Genomic DNA, 18,902 nt, shown 5'->3' with positions numbered 1-18,902 from the left:
CAGCTCCTTCTTTGTGAAGACCTCTTCGCGGGCAAATTTTCAGTTGGTTTTCTCCTCGATTAGTTTGACCAACTTTTTCTTCGACATCCTGCTGGACCCCTCAGACCCTTATCTTTAGCTATTTGACGGAATGCCTTCATGGTCTCTTTTACCACAATTTTGCCTACGATTGGGATGTTCTCGTCATCGTCCTGTTGGCGCGATTGCTTCCTATGTCTCCAGCAGAGACCGTCCATTCCCGATTTACATATAAAAGTGTAAACAACATTCCCTGTTATTTTATCAACTTTTCAACTATAAATTATGTGTTGTGTGAAATGGCTTTCCGTACTTCCTAAAATAACATTTTTTGTAGAATAAACGTATAGACAATGTAAAAACTATGTAAATGATTACCTTTCAAGACAAAAGTGTTTGTAAATTGATTTTTTCTTGAAAAAGCGGATTTCGTTTTTCTTTTTGTTAAAGGCTTGAGAACTATATTATCTATCAATGTATGGTGCGCAACTTTTTTTATGAATTAAATTAAAAAGGTGACATACCCCCAACTTTGGACCTCAATTAAAAAAGTTCCGTAACTTTACCCACCTGGGTCTTTGGGTCCAGGCAACCTTAGGCAATTGCCTATCATTTGTACCTAGTGTGGACAAAAGTTTTGCCGTAGGGACTTTTTTATGAATTAAAGAAGGGAGGGGGTTGGGTCACCCTACCCCAACTTTGGACCTCAATTAAAAATGTTCCGTAACTTTACCCACCTGGGTCTTTGGGTCCAGGCAACCTTGGGCAATTGCCTATCGTTTGTATCTAGTGTGGACAAAAGCTTTGCCGTAGGGACTTTTTTATGAATTAAAGAAGGGAGGGGGTTGATTCACCCTACCCCAGCTTTGGACCTCAATTAAAAAAGTTCCGTAACTTTACCCACCTGAGTCTTTGGGTCCAGGCAACCTTGGGCAATTGCCTATCATTTGTACCTAGTGTGGACAAAAGCTTTGCCGTAGGGACTTTTTTATGAATTAAAGAAGGGAGGGAGTTGGGTCACCCTACCCCAACTTTGGACCTCAATTAAAAAGGTTCCGTAACTTTACCCACCTGGGTCTTTGGATCCAGGCAACCTTGGGCAATTGCCTATCATTTGTACCTAGTGTGGACAAAAGCTTTGCCGTAGGGACTTTTTTATGAATTAAAGAAGGGAGGGGGTTGGTTCACCCTACCCCAACTTTGGACCTCAATCAAAAAAGTATCGTTACTTTACCCACCTGGGTCTTTGGGTCCAGGCAACCTTGGGCAATTGCCTATCATTTGTACCTAGTGTGGACAAAAGCTTTGCCGTAGGGACTTTTTTATGAATTAAAGAAGGGAGGGGGTTGGGTCACCCTACCCCAACTTTGGACCTCAATTAGAAAGGTTCCGTAACTTTACCCACCTGGGTCTTTAGGTCCAGGCAACCTTGGGCAATTGCCTATCATTTGTTCCTAGTGTTGACAAAAGCTTTGCCGTAGGGATTTTTTTATGAATTAAAGAAGGGAGGGGGTTGGTTCACCCTACCCCAACTTTGGACCTCAATTAAAAAAGTTCCGTAACTTTACCCACCTGGGTCTTTGGGTCCAGGCAACCTTAGGCAATTGCCTATCATTTGTACCTAGTGTGGACAAAAGCTTTGCCGTAGGGACTTTTTTATGAATTAAAGAAGGGAGGGGGTTGGGTCACCCTACCCCAACTTTGGACCTCAATTAAAAAAGTTCCGTAACTTTACCCACCTGGGTCTTTTGGTCCAGGCAACCTTGGGCAATTGCCTATCATTTGTACCTATTGTGGACAAAAGCTTTGCCGTAGGGACTTTTTTATGAATTAAAGAAGGGAGGGGGTTGGGTCACCCTACCCCAACTTTGGACCTCAATTAAAAAAGTTCCGTAACTTTACCCACCTGGGTCTTTGGGTCCAGGCAACCTTGGGAAATTGCCTATCATTTGTACCTAGTGTGGACAAAAGCTTTGCCGTAGGGACTTTTTTATGAATTAAAGAAGGGAGGGGGTTGGTTCACCCTACCCCAACTTTGGACCTCAATTAAAAAAGTTCCGTAACTTTACCCACCTGGGTCTTTGGTCCAGGCAACCTTAGGCAATTGCCTATCATTTGTACCTAGTGTGGACAAAAGCTTTGCCGTAGGGACTTTTTTATGAATTAAAGAAGGGAGGGGGTTGGGTCACCCTATCCCAATTTTGGACCGTTTCCCCGATTATAATTCAAATGTTAAAATGAAATAGTTTGTATTGTTGTGATTGCATCCTCTTCTTGTTAATTTAAATCAGTGTAAAGAAATTGTTCTTCTGATTTCGGTTTTTTCCGTCTGTTTCCCGAGTTTTTTTTAAATATGCCTCCTTGAAAAGCTTTGATTTGAAAATTTTGTCGGTTAAAGTAGCTTAAATCTTTATATCCATTCAGATATCGTGTCACGTGTGTCATTGTCACATAAAACACATTTCCTATTGAAATGTAATAAATAAATTGCCAGTTTTCAATCATTCCTAACGAAAACTGTGGATATTTATTAGCTTTTATTTCAACTTATAATTCTGACTGCAAAATTCTGTACTTTAATTTTATCTTTACACTAGTTAAGTATGGTGTAATTTTTTTATTTATTCACTATCATCATGATTATAAAGACAAACCGTTTCTACTCAAACGTAATCAAAAAAGGGAGAGGAGAACCTAAAAGGAATTTTGAAAATCCTACAAGAGATGTCCTGTGGTCAAGAACAATTATGTTGTCTTGAATATATACATAAATAAATAAATAAATAAACAGTTTTCAATTAATAGTCTTTTTGAAAATGTATTGCATTTCGTCTTCCTACTGGAAATGATTGTCATTAGATTTCAAAGAACGTTTCATGTTATTGCAATTCTTCGGTTTTTAGGCAAGATCAGTTTGGTGCGTATTTCTTATTGTTCGCTGGCTTATTGTTCGCTAGCTTGATACACCTTATTGTTCGCTGGCTTATTGTTCGCTAGCTTGAGTCTGGTTAAGAATGTGACTCTTATACATGTTTCATCTATACTGATGTTAAAGGTTTCTTGATTTTTTAAGTGAAGTTGGAAATAACCTCGACACTTGTAAGGTAATCTTACAAATCTTAAACGTTTTACATTGTGTTTTGTATAATGGTGTTATTATGTTTTGATTACTCTTTGACTCCAGCGGGCCGTATTACAATTTTTATATGTCACATTACGCATTTAAGCATAAGAACATTTTACCATTCCGCGGTATCTGAGTTCGCGGTATTACACATGTATGATTGGATTCCTGCTGCATTACTTATTCTTTAGTTTTATGTGTAAAGTTCCGTCTTTTAGTCTTTTTCCTTGTACAGATACGGCGTTTTCTGTCCATCACTCTCTCTGGATGTTTATATGAGGGTGTGGAATGGGGTTTACAGAATAGAGAATAATGGGCAAAAAATATAAAGAATAGAGACAAACTGACAAAAAATAAAAGAATAGATAATAATGAGGTGCTAAAGTATAAAGTATACAGAATAATTGTCAAAAAGTATAAAGAATAGGGAAAAATGGCATAAAAATTAAAGAATACACAGACCCTTTTATATGCCTCCTTGGTATATTAATTTTTCATTAATACCTTTATTCATTTTTTTTTTAATTTGATGTATATGAAAATAGTTTTATCTAATATGACGTTACAAATTAACTAAAAAGTAATTCCAAACAAAAAGCAAACACCTATAAATACTACCAAAACTACAGGATCAGAATATAATAGAAAAAACCCACTTAATCGTTATTAGAGTTGTTTATGGATAAACTAAAATATGTTTAACATAAAACAAATATAAACTGACCTGCATTTCCTGAACCGAAGATAATGTAGCAGACGAGACCTAGAAAATATATTCAGCATAACTTATCCAATACAAAAGATAAAATTATATTTACCACTTTGCAAATTTTAGATAATAGTAATTATATTGTTTTAAATAACACTATTAATTGGCAAGTATGTCATACATTTAATTGGGTGAATTTTATAACAAACTGTTCTCTCCGACAAATACCATGTTTACTAACCAGGCGTTAAATCACCGCCATCAGTCAAGCAATCTAAGTATATAGCGAACAAGCATCCTTTATTCATTGGATAGTCTCAGGATTATAGATACATATATAACGCATATGTGTTTCCCCCGTCTTGTCTTTACTCTTAAGGGAAGCCGGTACATAATCGGTTACATGTACATTATCCATTCTGGAATAAAACCTGGCGGCGTCCATTTTGCTGTACACGAGGTGGTGGTGTACGGTCCTGAGGTGAAATGAAATCTTAAATCTGATAAATTGCAAATAACTAAAACAAAGTGTTGGCATGTAATTCGCTAATCTTTTTATTTTAACGTGGTGTAAAAGAAAGAATACAGTGTATATGATCACAAAAAGCGCACAAGAAAAAACAAAAAGCAAAAACACAGTGTTATTATTACTGTTGTTCATCTCAAAGTCACATCGAGGCCTCAACATTCATAAAAAATTGGTTCATTTCACTGCCAAGTGCCTGACGACCCTAGCACCGGTTTGAACGGATTTCATTTGCACCCTATATATCTAATCATTCAATATTGGCACGGTTGTTGTAGTTTGATAAAATTGATAATGGAAATGGGGAATATGTCAAAGAGACAACAACCCGACCAAAGAGCAGACAACAGCCGAATGCCACAAAAAGGTCTTCAACGCAGCGAGAAAATCCTGCACCCGGAGGTGGTCCTCAGGTGGCCCCTAAATAAAAGTGTGTACTAATTCAGTGAAAATGGAAGTCACACTAAACTCCAAAACATATAAATGAACTAAAATTATTTTAGTTCGGAACATTTTAGCTGAATTCAACCATACACGATTGTGCGTGTTTTGCCACGACGTTACTGATCTTTTGTCGACCTAAAATAATATATTTGTCCCTAGGTATATCCCCAAATTTTCGATATTATCTATAGTAAATACTTACATATTATTAAATTCATGTTTCCTTTTGTTGACTTTATTTGACCTAGTCTATAGAGATAAGATTGACACATGATGTTCTAATAAGACATAAGAAGTTTAAGTAATGTTAGGTACCACCATACTTCTTTGTCACAGATAGCTTGATAATAGTTATTAATAAAACTATTATTATAGAATTATTTCAATTGAATGTTCTTTTCAGTGTCAATCAAATATTTATTTTCTAGGTTGAAAAAAACCTTGAAAGAGAATACAAGTACACCAACTTTATCTACAAAAGTGCATTATACAAGTAATACCAAATACCAGCAAATACAAACAAACAACCAACAGTGAGGGTCAGGATGCAGCAAATACAAACAAACAACCAACAGTGAGGGTCTGGATGGTGTTTAAACAACCAACAGTGAGGGTCAGGATGGTGTTAAAACAACCAACAGTGAGGGTCTGGATGGTGTTTAAACAACCAACAGTGAGGGTCATGATGGTGTTTAAACAACCAACAGTGAGGGTCAAGATGGTGTTTAAACAACCAACAGTGAGGGTCTGGATGGTGTTTCTTTCATTTTTTTATGCTTTAATTCTTTAAACATTTTTTCTCTCTATTTTTTCTCTATTTTACCAATTATTCTCGTTTTATTATTTGTTTGTCTATTTTCCCCAATTCTGTATTTATTTCACCCTATATTCTTCACCTTTTGTCCATTATTCTCTATTCTGTACATTCCATTCAGACCCTCATTAGCGAAAAGTATTGCATACTTTAATTTGTTATTGTGGTTTTAAAAAACTCGGTACCTTATATATATTTTGCGTATAGTACATTTTACAATTCGCCGTATCAGAATCTACTGTATTCTGGGTAATATTTTCAAAAGCGTACACCAAAACGTTATGATTAGTTAAACACGTCCTATACAACGGAAATTTAACCAATGACGTAAAGTTTTTGGTGTACGAACAACGAGATTATCCATAGTCATTTACGAAACGGCGAGTTGGATGTTAAACAACTATTCTAATATGACGTGCTGCTTTCGCTTTGTAAACAACACCGTGATAAAATACTCGATATATCTATACTTAGCGCAGACTCAGAGATATACATAATAATGGATGTTACAAAATACCTCCTACGTAAATCCACATGTATCGGAACCTATTTGCAAACGCTATTCCGATTTTATTGTTTTAAAAATTGCAATAGAAAAAAGACTACAGACTTCTATTCTTATTCGGATGCATAACAAAAAGAATTAATGCACTAGAGCTCAGAGAAATCTATAAAACAAAAATAAAATAAAATTCCGCGAAAGTCCATTAATGCTTTTGGCGCATTTAAGTCATTTCAAAACATGACGTTATACAAATGAAATCGCTAAAGCTGAAGGTTTTCCGTTACGTGAACCATCGAAGTTCGTATAAAATTGCATTAAAATGAATTTTTGTGGTAGGGTTTGTTTTATTTTCTATCCTATTGCATTATTTGCATATTAACGAATTTCAGTAAGTCAACATGGCGGCTCCTTAGTTACGAAATGTCAACTAAGGATTTGACGGTAGCTTACGAGAAAAACAAGTTAATAAAAAATGGCAAATGTAGGATTTGATAATTAAAAGAACTAAACACATTTTTTTCTGGCGGTTGTTTACGAAATAATTCATGCAAGCTACAGATTTATTAGAATGTTATAGCTTTATCTAACAGGGAGTAAAAAGGAACAACCACACACACGGCGAACCCACCCCCGCTTCAGTTTTTTAATGACCGTATTTGTCCTATTAGAATCGAAATAATTCATGGAAGCCATAGATTTGTTATAAATTTACACATGGCCTGGGCCGTGATATTCGTTAATTTTATCTCTCGCTAACGCTCAGGATAAAATTCGAATATCACGGCCCAGGCCATGTGTAAATTTCCAACAAATCTATGGCTTCCATGAATTATTTCTTAAACAATATATACGTTATGCATTTATAACTCCTAGTTGCATAATACAGGGCATACAAAACTACTGTTGTAATTGTTCTTGTCTCTTTGACGTTGACCCGGTATCTCGTTTTTGTCATATCTGAGGTAAAGTTCATTACGAGTAGCAGTTTAACAGTGTTTCACCTAATACGTCTACTAAGTGGGCACATTACACTTAAGCACTTAAAAGATTGATTGATTTGGTTGCTTTACGTCCAGTGGAAAATATGACATGCATTTTCAAGACGAGAAAAATTAACAATAAATACAACATACAACATGTACTGTAGTCCTGTAATAGAGGCCGTCCGGGATGAAGGTCGGGGAAATCACACGGTATAGCTGACTTATATAAACCCTGAAATCAAATTTCAGAAATCCTTATATTATAGTTCCTGAGAAAATTGTGACGAAAATTTTCAACTTGGCTATCGTGTGTAAAATGATACAAGTGTTCGGTTAACAGGAAGTTGTTGAGTGATGAATCTGAAAATGTATCACACGGTATAGCTGACTTATATAAACCCTGAAACCAAATTTCAGAAATCCTTGTATTGTAGTTCCTGAGAAATATGCGACGAATATATTTATGGGACGGCAGGACGGACTGACGGATGGACGGATGGACTGACGGACGGACTGACGGATGGACAGACAGAGGTAAAACAGTATACCCCCACTTTTTTAAAGCGGGGGTATAAATATAATGTCTACCCATATTAAAATAAGCATAGATGGCATAAAGTTAATCACTACACACAGTCGTCGTTAGTAAATAATTACTTAGAAGAGTGAAATTATATCTTAATTTTTTGTTTTCCATTATATATACAAGTGTGGTGTTTTTAGAGAAATATTATCTACTGCTACTTAAGTTTAAGTACAATTTTTAAACGCTGGAAACTTATAAATGAAAAGTAAAACATATAGTACAAATTATTAATTTTAATATACATCTTTATCATATGCTCTCTTCCTTTGTTCATTTATCCCACCGTCCTCCGTGTTTGTGACTATGTTCGTTGTGTGTCAACCAAGGTAGATGGTGCTCATTGTCAAGCTGGTCAAGTCCTTGAAATGCTGGAGGCCATGACATTTTCTTTTTTGTTAACGGATAAAACACAGGTACTAAAGCGTAACCTACAAAACACAAATATTTAATGAAAGATAAGTCATAGAATTATGCATGTTATTGCATAAAAGATAAAAGAATGAAAATTCACAAGGCAGAGCTGACCTTAGACAGATTTAGCCTTTCTGTTAATCAGATATTTTGTACTCTCATTTGTAGGGGGGACTTTCTAAACAGTTTAAGTATTGGAGGTTGTCTGTGCGCACAAAAATTGCATCATATGTTTTTTTTCTCTACACAAACAAAAAACATTATCCTGATATTTCATAATTTTGTCTATCGTTTTATCTTGTATATATATGGATAGGTAATGTAGTTAAATTTTAAACCTGCAGGATGAATCGTAAATTATCTGTTGTCATACATACGGGTATATTAATGTGGTCTGATACATTATTTGATATGTCTTTTTGTAGAATGTACTAGTATTGAATGCTACTTTCGGGAGGACGAAACATTCACAAGCAGTGATATCGAGCCAGCCATTGTAAAACTCTTCAAAGATACAACGCTAATAATTTTGCACGCCAGATGCGCGTTTCATCAACAACAAACTCATCAGTGACGCTCGAATCAAAAACGAAGTTGAAGAGTATTAAAAACCCCAAACTCCTAAAAGTTATGCAAAATACTGCAAAGGGAAGAAAAGTTAAATGGGTTTTTGTACAATTGCAAGAGGAAAGAGTTTGTCTGAAAGATCTTTGGAACTTGTTGTATCTGCATCTGATTCATGCCACCCTAAAGTAAGCAGTTTCATAGTTAACTTTTTTGATTGCAAATCAAATGGGTAAAAAATCCAATAACTTTTCGCCTGATAATTTCGTTGGATGCATTTTTGTTTAAGTAGATCCAGACTTTCTCTGCAAATTTCAAGTTTTTACCGGATATTTTCAAGATATTAGACCGATAATATGTGCAATTGGCATCCTCAAAGTCAAGACGATCATCTTTTATATATGAGCCACTCCATGCGAAAAGGTTCAACAAGTGCTTTTGGAAAACTTTACTGGACACGTTGTTATAGTTTGTTAAAATATGTTTGAAAAACGATTTTATCCGTAAACATTGGTATAATGTAAACATTCATAAAAATGTCAATTCTGTCCCAAATTTGTCAGTCAAAACGGAAAAAGACGTAGAAATATCTGAATTTTTGTACTGTGGCAGGTGTAAATAAACTCATTATAGATACCAGGATTGAAATTTTGTATTTGCGCCAGACGCGCGTTTCGTCTACAAAAGTAAAATCATCTGTTACCCACAACAATGCTATACTGAGCCGAAATAAAACCATTTACTACACAGTAAAGGACAAGGTCAATAATTTTGATCATCTCTATCTATGCGTACAAAAGGTATACAACAGTGGAAAGAAAAAGAAATGAAATTTACCATAAGGAATTAATGTTTTTGAAATCTGTTCCAGGCTACAGGGCTGTGGGGTAAGCTTGCTGTCTTCTGTTTTAATAAAAAAAAAGAGTTATCATTATTACAAAAAAAAAAACATTTTCAGTATAGTATGGTGTTGCTTTTATTTCATATGGGTTAGACCGATATAAATCCTTTCGATTTGTATTAGTGTTGGGTATATGATCGATACTTTATTGCATGTTTGTGTGGTTGTTTGTAAGATCCTTTATGTGTAATATTGGTATGTACATGCGTTGACCGAAATGCATTTGGTATGAAGTTTAAGCGTGGAAAGCACCATGATTACAAGCACGGTCAATTGATGTGTTTTCATCCTGAGTATGCATAACATATATATGTCACTGGACGTTTAGCACCCTGCAAGCACTCGAGCTCATTTTAATATAACTTGGCGAGTTCCTGGGAATTGTCCATTCTAATTAATGCATACATACTAGTAATATACATCATTTAAAAGCTAAAAGTAAGTCACAAGTAAAGGGAAAATAGACTATTTTCATATTAACGACTTTTGATTCCGGATTATATAATTTGTCGACTGGTTACCTTGGACATCATGGTACTCGGTCAAGTAAGAGCAACCAAAATAAGTAAAATCAAACATATAATCGGTGTAATTTGAGGGGAAAGTTTACTGTTTTCCGATGATTTTGAAGTGAAAAAAAAATGTTAAGCGAATAATTTTGCCCCAAAATTGTACCGATTGAACGCGTGATTCTACTTCTTTAGCTTGCTCTTACCTGACTTGGTACCATGATGTCCAAGGTAACCAGTCGACAAATTATATAATCCGGAGTCAAAAGTCAGTAATATGAAAATAGTCTATTGTGTTTGAGCAAGGATTTGTATAGTCTCACTATACAAATCCTTGGTTTGAGATATATTTTTCACATTAAGATTAAAATTCTAGACCATTTGTGAGTTCTGTTTAATGAATAAGTTACGCCGGTTGACCCAAGTTCATGACGTCATTGAACAATCAACCATTACTGTGATGTACTAACATAAGCATTGTGACATAAGAACATGTACGGCAAAATGCACGAATGTGAAGGTCGTCTATTATACTGAGAAACGACTTACTTGCCACTTTACATGCATCATCTACAATTCTATCGTTAATAGCAGCCAACTGGTTAAAATCAGTAACATTAAAAACATATTCTGGTTTCGAGGCGATAGCGAGTAATTCCGACATCAACACCTTCGGTCCAACACCAATTACAAATATGGTAACACCTTCGTCCTTCAGTGCCTCAGCTTGTGGTTTTGGCAGGGCTCCAAGGTTATGTTTTCCATCAGTAAGAAGTATGAGAAATTTGTCAGCACATAGACGTTCTCCTCCAAATTTTGGTAGGAAACTTTTCTCTCGCACAAACTGTAATAACGATTTAGTACATGCAATTATGTATAACACTGATACCACCGGTATAGTTACACTCTTATCCGAAATAAATTAGATATTCAGGGTTGAATGCGTTATCCATTGCTTATTTATTTATTTATTTTTTTATCTATGCTTTTATATGATAGTTGATCCAGTCGCACCGTTTGTTGATAAAGTCGAACGTTTGGTTTATTAGCTATTATGGAATTTTCCCTTTTTGATTTTCATTAAGTTCGGTATTTTTGTTATTACATTTTTTATAGAAACACTCTGGTTTCACTGTTGTTTACGACATTAATCAGAAACGAATTTTTCATTGTTATTTTTTCAACCGGTATTTCGACTTAACGTCAAATCGTATCAAGATTTTAATTTTGATGTTTAACCAATGAATACAGATCCAATATCAACCTTTAAATGGCATTAGATTTAAAAAAAATAAAAATAAAAAAACCAAAAAACTATCTTTTTTTGAAGAAGCGCTTATGGATTTTTCTTTTGGTGAATATTCATCTCAGTTCATACTTTAGTATACGCAAGTGGGTGTTTAGTAAAAACAATAAGATAAGGGTCGCCAAGCGGAATACTTGGCATTTTTGAGTCGGTTGTTAAGAAAGTAATGTCCACCTACTTAATGGAATTTAGCAACACCCTCAATGATTTTTTTGTATCAGAACCATTACTTAAGCGTTTCATTGCTGAAAGAGATTAAACAATATTTACAAAATATGATCTTTAACTAAAGTGATGTAGGAATGTGACAGACAAAAGATCGGCGATACTTACCTTTAATCCTTCACCTATCGCCGTGGCACTACCTTTAATTTCGGGGAAAATTTTCATATTGTGCACTATGTCTGCTTCGTGGGTGAAGTTGTTAAGGTAAAAATAATTTCTGACAGTGTGGGCTACCAATACCACGGAAACCTGGACCCCATTTGGAGGACCAAAATTACTGAACGATTGGACAACTGCCACCATGAAATCTTTCATTTTATGGAATCCGTGTGGATCTGCTACTGGTATAGATGAAGAGTCGTCGAACAGAAAGACTATATCGGCACAAATATCACACCCATGTTTAGCTATAAAAACAAAAATGGTGTAAATTTATAGAAATGTAAACAAAATGTTTATATTCATAGATATTCCAAGGTTAATTATGTTTATGTGTTTCTGTCTTATTGAAATTCTTTGTCAAAGATACCAAGCGTATAGTTTTGTAAGCCAGACGCGCGTTTCGTCTAATAAATGCTCCTCAGTGGCGCTCGAATAAAAAAAGGGAAAAGTCCATACTAATGAAGTACTTAGTTGAAGAGCATTGAGGACCGAAAATTCCGAAAGGTTAAAAAATTGTCAAGTACATGTACAGCTGAGGTAATCTATTTATGGGTTATACAATCCATAGTTTTGTAATCAGTTAATTTACAAATATGACCATATAAATCAAAACTTGCATGTTTCATGATTAAACATAATAACTTAACTCATGAAAAAAACCCATGATACAGAATGAATCTCTTCCATATTCACGTCAACAGAAATTTATTTCATGGGAGATTTTCTATTTTACTCTTATCTCGATCTTCATCTTGAACTTTATCCAAATAAATTGTTGCCTTACACTGAAAACTGAAATTTTCGTGAATTTCGAATCAAAACTATCACACCATATCCGACATAAAATAAATTTATATCGTTTAAATATATTTTTTTGTAAACTTAAATCTATCGATTCCTGAACATTTAAACGTAATAAATGTGCTAGGAGCGAATCGGCCCAAAACTGCTCCAATGCGGGTAATTGGACGAAATTGTAACCTTGTTGGGAGAACAGAGAGGTGTGCGTGAGTAGTTTGATAATAAGCTTTATAAATGTCATTCGATTTGGTGTAGTTAAAAACCAAGATAATTTTGAACACTCTATATCTTGATATCTGTTAAAGAACTTTGCAAATTATCATACCTCACTCCTGGCACTTTGTGAGATTTGTGTAGCTTAATCTATACATTTATTTGTATTGCTTTGAGGACTCGTGATTGTCGTTTTCATATAGCTATTGTGTTTTTTGCTTTTCTTCGAGTTATAATAAATTATTTTGGATAGAACCCTTTTTCTAAAACAAATATAGCGTTCCCTAAATCTAACTGAACTTTTAAGCTACACGCGGTCAAATGAATATTATTAAGTAATACCATGATGACGGCTAGTCAAAAATCATGAAAAGGTTACAGATGAATCATCATCCCATTGAGATGTTTTTAAGTATTAAATATTAAGTAATACCATGATGACGGCTAGTCAAAAATCATGAAAAGGTTACAGGTGAATCATCATCCCATTAACTTGCCTTTAAGACATAAACATTAGACGTGTTGGGAACTATATTTCAATGTATGTAGATGAAGTGTTAAACACGGCTACATCCTGGTTAGAGAGGTTGCAATAGGAAAGAATCGGAACCAAAGTTATAATCTTTCCAAAAATGATACACTTTTTATCAAAAGCTTTAGCTCCCGCTTGTTTTTAAGCACAATACAATGCAATACTCTAAGAGGACATACTTACGATGAGAAGGTTGAATGTGATGTGGCAACTTGAAAGGAAAACCGATACACAGACTAAATGAACATATCTACAAAGAAAACAGGTGGTGAAATGAGAAACTTTACTATGGAAATATTAATTAAAGTTTGAGTGACGGTTTTGTTGTTGCTTGCTTAACCTCCAGTGGAAAACATATCATGCATATTTAGGACCAGGCACATTAACAAACTATCCAGTAGGCATGTAAGTTCTGTAAAGTGGGTCGACCAGGACGAAGGCTGGGAAATTCGACTGCTACTGAAAAATAAGATCATGTTGTATATTGGGAAGAAATTGTACCTTGTACATTTGGACCCGTCCAAGAGTTATTGAAAGGTTCCTGACCGTGCAGGGTGCGTCCTACTTTCCTTTCCTATTCTGACAGTATGTGGCTGCGCGACAATACAGCACGTACATCCCGAAAAGACGCCCTCTTTAGCATAGTTATTTACTGCCAGACTGGAGAAATCAAGGAATGACAACATTTCTCAACGCCAGTCAGTCCATTGGTGATATTTGCCGAATAGATATGAGGTATTCATTTTTACATATTGTCCTTCACCGTTTCTTGAAAAGCTTAAAATTGTAACCTCTAGTTGATGGGGCTGAAGTATAGAGATTCCTCTAGTTGATATAACCTCTACCATGTTAAGCTTTGATATATGTCATTTGTGTCCCGCCGTTTTCGAATGTTGATGAATCTCAATGAACGAAGCATGTCATCAAATCTGAATCGCCTATATGTTTTACAATAAGTATTTTTTGACTGGATTCCTATTTATGTATATCTTTTTAGGTAGTAGGACTAAACACATGCATTAACCTATTATGTCTGTTTGTGTTGTGGGAGATTGTTGTCTCAAGTGGGAGATTTAGCTAGCTATAAAACCAGTTTAAACCAACCATTTTCTTCGGAAAATGCCTGTACCAAGTCAGAAATAGACAGTTGTTTTCCATTCGTTCCGTTGGTTGTTAAAGTCAGTAACGTTTTATTTTGTCAGTTTTTATGAACTGTCCCTTTTTGAATTTTTCTTAGAGTTCGGTATTTTTGTTATACTTTTTATGCATATTATAACAGCGGACGAACAATTCCATTATGAGGAGAAAGAAACATATATAGACCAATGCACAGTTTTTATATATAAAAAGAGTGATTGGTTTGATATAAATAAGAAGATGTGGTATGAGTGCTAATGAGACAACTCTCCATCCAAGTCACAATGTATAAAAAGTAAACAACTATAGGTCAAAGTACGTACGGCTATCTAAACCGAACAGCAAACTATAAAGGGCCCCAAAATAACTAGCGTAAAACAATTCAAACAGGAAAACCAACGGTCTAATTTATACAAAAAAAAACGAGAAATGAGAAAGACTTATGAACCACACCAACAAACGACAACCACTGAACAACAGGCTCCTGACTTAAGACAGGTGCATACAAATGCTGCGGGTTTTAACGTTTTAACAGGCGCCAACCTTCATCCTAACCTGAAACAGTAGTGTAACATTACAACATAAGAAGGCACACAATAAAATATCAATTGAAATAGCTTAACTCGATCAAAAAGACATATGAATAAAAACAAGTAAAAATACACTGAACGAATAAGTTTGATCATTGATCTATGACACAATATAGATACTATATTAATAAAAAAGATGTAGGAACAATGTCAAAAAGACAACTCTAACCTTGGACAAAATGGCGTTAAAAAATAACATAAATTTAAATATAACAATTTTGTTGTTTTTTACAAAATAGAGGCAACTTTATCAACAATGTTACTTATCAGTTTGTGCAAACTTTACTATGAATAAACCCAAAATCATAGATAGCAGCATTAAAATTCTGTACACCAGACGCGCTTTTAGTTTACAAAAGACTCATCAGTGACGCTCGAATAAACAAAAATAATAAAAAAGCCAAATATAGTACGAATTTGAAGAGCATTGAAAATCGGCTAAATATTCAGTGTCTTTCTATATAATAACAGTTTTATCATTTTCAACTGATAAAGCAATCAAATTGTCTAACATCCAATATGGTAAAAAAATACGGATTGTCATTTTAGGATTAAAGTGATATACCCTTATATTCTATAGCATTGAATTTCAACTTTCAGGAATTATTTGCACCTTGCTGTGTTCATATATGATTTTTCGATTAAATTCTAGGAAATGTTTTGCATTCGTCAGCCAACATTTTGGCGATGCCCGCATTTTACATCCTAACAAAACATGCATGTTATTACACTTGACTCAAGCTAGCGAACAATTGTAGCGAACAATTAGCCAGCGAACAATTAGGAGGTATAACTAAAAACCACAATTTCACATAAGACAATCACGTTTTTTTCGAGCTAGCGAACAATTACAGAGACCTAGCGGACAATTATGAGAATATTCAAAATATTAAACAAAAACGAATAAAAAAGTTAAAACAAAAGGGATACCATAAAGATTTTGACCAATTTATAGAGATTGTGACAGGCAACGACTGTAAAGGTAACATAGACATTATCGTATCTAATAAGACAAACTCCAGAATGGTTTATGTTTAAAAATCTGAAGTTAAGTTTAAAAAACTGAAATTGTAAAAACGAAAAGGGAGGAGGGGGCATACATTAAGTTGATTTTTGACCCATTTATAGATATTGTGACGGTACACGACTGCATAGGTGATGCAGCTGAGACATAAGCGTATCTATTAAGACGAACTCCAGGATGGTTTATGTTAAAAATCGGAAGTTAGGTTGAAAAAATTGTAATTAAAAACAAAAAGGGGGATACCTTAAGTTGATTGTTGACCCATTCATAGAGACTGTGACGGGCAACGACTGCCTATAGGTGATGTAGAGGAGACATTGGCGCAACGTTTAGAAAAATCTCCAGAGTGGATTATGTTCGAAAATCTGATGTTACGGTTAAAAAACTGAAATTGTGAAATTGACTAAATGAGATTGGGGGTTAGGCCAATTTCAGTTAATTTTGGACCAATTTTAAGAGATTGTGACGGGGAACGACTATATAGGTGTTGTAGAGGAGACATTGGCGCATCGTTTAGGAAAATCTCCAGAGTGGTTTATGTTTGAAAATCTGAAGTTACGGTTAAAAAACTGAAAATTTTATTGTGAAATTGACAAAATGAGATTAGGGGGGTAGGGCAATTCAAGTTAATTTTGGACCTATTTCAAGAGATTGTGACGGGCAACGACTATATAGGTGTTGTAGAGGAGACATTGGCGCATCGTTTAAGAAAATCTCCAGAGTGGTTTATGTTCGAAAATCTGAAGTTACGGTTAAAAAACTGAAAATTTTATTGTGAAATTGACAAAATGAGATTAGGGGGGTAGGCCAATTTAAGTTAATTTTGGACCAATTTCAAGAGATTGTGACGGGCAACGATTACATAGGTGTTGTAGAGGAGACATTGGCGCATCGTTTAATAAAATCTCCAGAGTGGTTTATGTTCGAAAATCTGAAGTTCCGGTTAAAAAACTGAAATTGTGAAATTGACAAAATGAGATTAGGGGGTAGGCCAATTTAAGTTAATTTTGGACCAATTTCAAGAGATTGTGACGGGCAACGACTATATAGGTGTTGTAGAGGAGACATTGGCGCATCGTTTAAGAAAATCTCCAGAGTGGTTTATGTTCGAAAATCTGAAGTTCCGGTTAAAAAACTGAAATTGTGAAATTGACAAAATGAGATTAGGGGGGTAGGCCAATTTAAGATAATTTTGGACCAATTTCAAGAGATTGTGACGGGCAACGACTATATAGGTGTTGTAGAGGAGACATTGGCGCATCGTTTTAGAAAATCTCCAGAGTGGTTTATGTTCGAAAATCTGAAGTTACGGTTAAAAAACTGAAAATGTTATTGTGAAATTGACAAAATGAGATTTGGGGGGTAGGGCAATTCAAGTTAATTTTGGACCTATTTTAAGTAATTGTGACGGGCAACGACTATATAGGTGTTGTAGAAGAAACAATGGCGCATCGTTTAAGAAAATCTCCAGAGTGGTTCATGTTCGAAAATCTGAAGTTACGGTTAAAAAACTGAAAATTTTATTGTGAAATTGACAAAATGAGATTAAAGGGGTAGGGCACTAAAAGAAAAAATTGGACCATTTTAAAGAGATTGTGACGGGCAACAACTATATAGGTGTTGTAGAGGAGACATTGGCGCATCGTTTAGGAAAATCTCCTGAGTGGTTTATGTTCGAAAATCTGAAGTTACGGTTAAAAAACTGAAAATTTTATTGTGAAATTGACAAAATGAGATTAAGGGGGTAGGGCACTAAAAGAAAAATTTGGACCATTTTAAAGAGATTGTGACGGGCAACGACTATATAGGTGTTGAAGAGGAGACATTGGCGCACCGTTTAAGAAAATCTCCAGAGTGGTTTATGTTCGAAAATCTGAAGTTACGGTTAAAAAACTGAAAATGTTATTGTGAAATTGACAAAATGAGATTAGGGGGGTAGGCCAATTTAAGTTAATTTTGGACCAATTTCAAGAGATTGTGACGGGCAACGATTACATAGGTGTTGTAGAGGAGACATTGGCGCATCGTTTAATAAAATCTCCAGAGTGGTTTATGTTCGAAAATCTGAAGTTCCGGTTAAAAAACTGAAATTGTGAAATTGACAAAATGAGATTAGGGGGGTAGGCCAATTTAAGATAATTTTGGACCAATTTCCAGAGATTGTGACTGGCAACGACTATATAGGTGTTGTAGAGGAGACATTGGCGCATCGTTTAAGAAAATCTCCAGAGTGGTTTATGTTCGAAAATCTCAAGTTACGGTTAAAATACTGAAAATTTTATTGTGAAATTGACAAAATGAGATTAGGGGGGTAGGGCACTAAAAGAAAAATTTGGACCATTTTAAAGAGATTGTGACGGGCAACGACTATATAGGTGTTGAAGAGGAGACATTGGCGCATCGTTTAAGAAAATCTCCAGAGTAGTTTATGTTCGAAAATCTGAAGTTACGGTTAAAAAACTGAAAATGTTATTGTGAAATTGACAAAATGAGATTAGGGGGGTAGGCCAATTTAAGTTAATTTTGGACCAATTTCAAGAGATTGTGACGGGCAACGATTACATAGGTGTTGTAGAGGAGACATTGGCGCATCGTTTAATAAAATCTCCAGAGTGGTTTATGTTCGAAAATCTGAAGTTCCGGTTAAAAAACTGAAATTGTGAAATTGACAAAATGAGATTAGGGGGGTAGGCCAATTTAAGATAATTTTGGACCAATTTCCAGAGATTGTGACTGGCAACGACTATATAGGTGTTGTAGAGGAGACATTGGCGCATCGTTTAAGAAAATCTCCAGAGTGGTTTATGTTCGAAAATCT

At 35.0% G+C, this 18,902-nt stretch overlaps 1 protein-coding gene and 1 long non-coding RNA gene across 3 annotated transcripts in view; both read right to left on the bottom strand.

Moving 5' to 3' along the window:
- Positions 1-422: 422 nt before the first annotated feature.
- Positions 423-2,197, bottom strand: LOC127722462 (uncharacterized). 2 transcript variants are annotated; one of them, XR_007991745.1, is made up of 6 exons: positions 1,974-2,197; positions 1,781-1,806; positions 1,559-1,613; positions 1,257-1,391; positions 891-922; positions 423-723 (listed from the first exon to the last, which is right to left on the bottom strand). It is a non-coding gene; the product is annotated as an uncharacterized LOC127722462 (long non-coding RNA). The 2 variants fall into 2 exon arrangements; XR_007991746.1 differs by having other exon boundaries at positions 2,140-2,197.
- A 5,777-nt stretch (positions 2,198-7,974) lies between these two features.
- LOC127722027 (collagen alpha-1(XII) chain-like) overlaps positions 7,975-18,902 on the bottom strand; it is a 35,430-nt gene continuing 24,502 nt past the window's right edge. The window contains exons 2-6 of the mRNA XM_052228879.1: positions 13,517-13,583; positions 11,734-12,032; positions 10,644-10,938; positions 9,522-9,587; positions 7,975-8,137 (exon numbers count right to left, since the gene is read on the bottom strand). Of these exons, the coding sequence (XP_052084839.1) occupies positions 7,980-8,137; positions 9,522-9,587; positions 10,644-10,938; positions 11,734-12,032; positions 13,517-13,583 (885 nt within the window). The 3' untranslated portion in view covers positions 7,975-7,979. The remainder of the gene's footprint in view (positions 8,138-9,521; positions 9,588-10,643; positions 10,939-11,733; positions 12,033-13,516; positions 13,584-18,902) is intronic.

Source organism: Mytilus californianus, unplaced genomic scaffold, assembly GCF_021869535.1.
Source record: "Mytilus californianus isolate M0D057914Y unplaced genomic scaffold, xbMytCali1.0.p SCAF_12, whole genome shotgun sequence".
NCBI classification, from domain to species: Eukaryota; Metazoa; Mollusca; class Bivalvia; order Mytilida; family Mytilidae; genus Mytilus; species Mytilus californianus.
The sequence above is the reverse complement of the archived record's forward strand: the minus strand, read 5'-3'. Positions and strand labels throughout refer to the sequence as shown.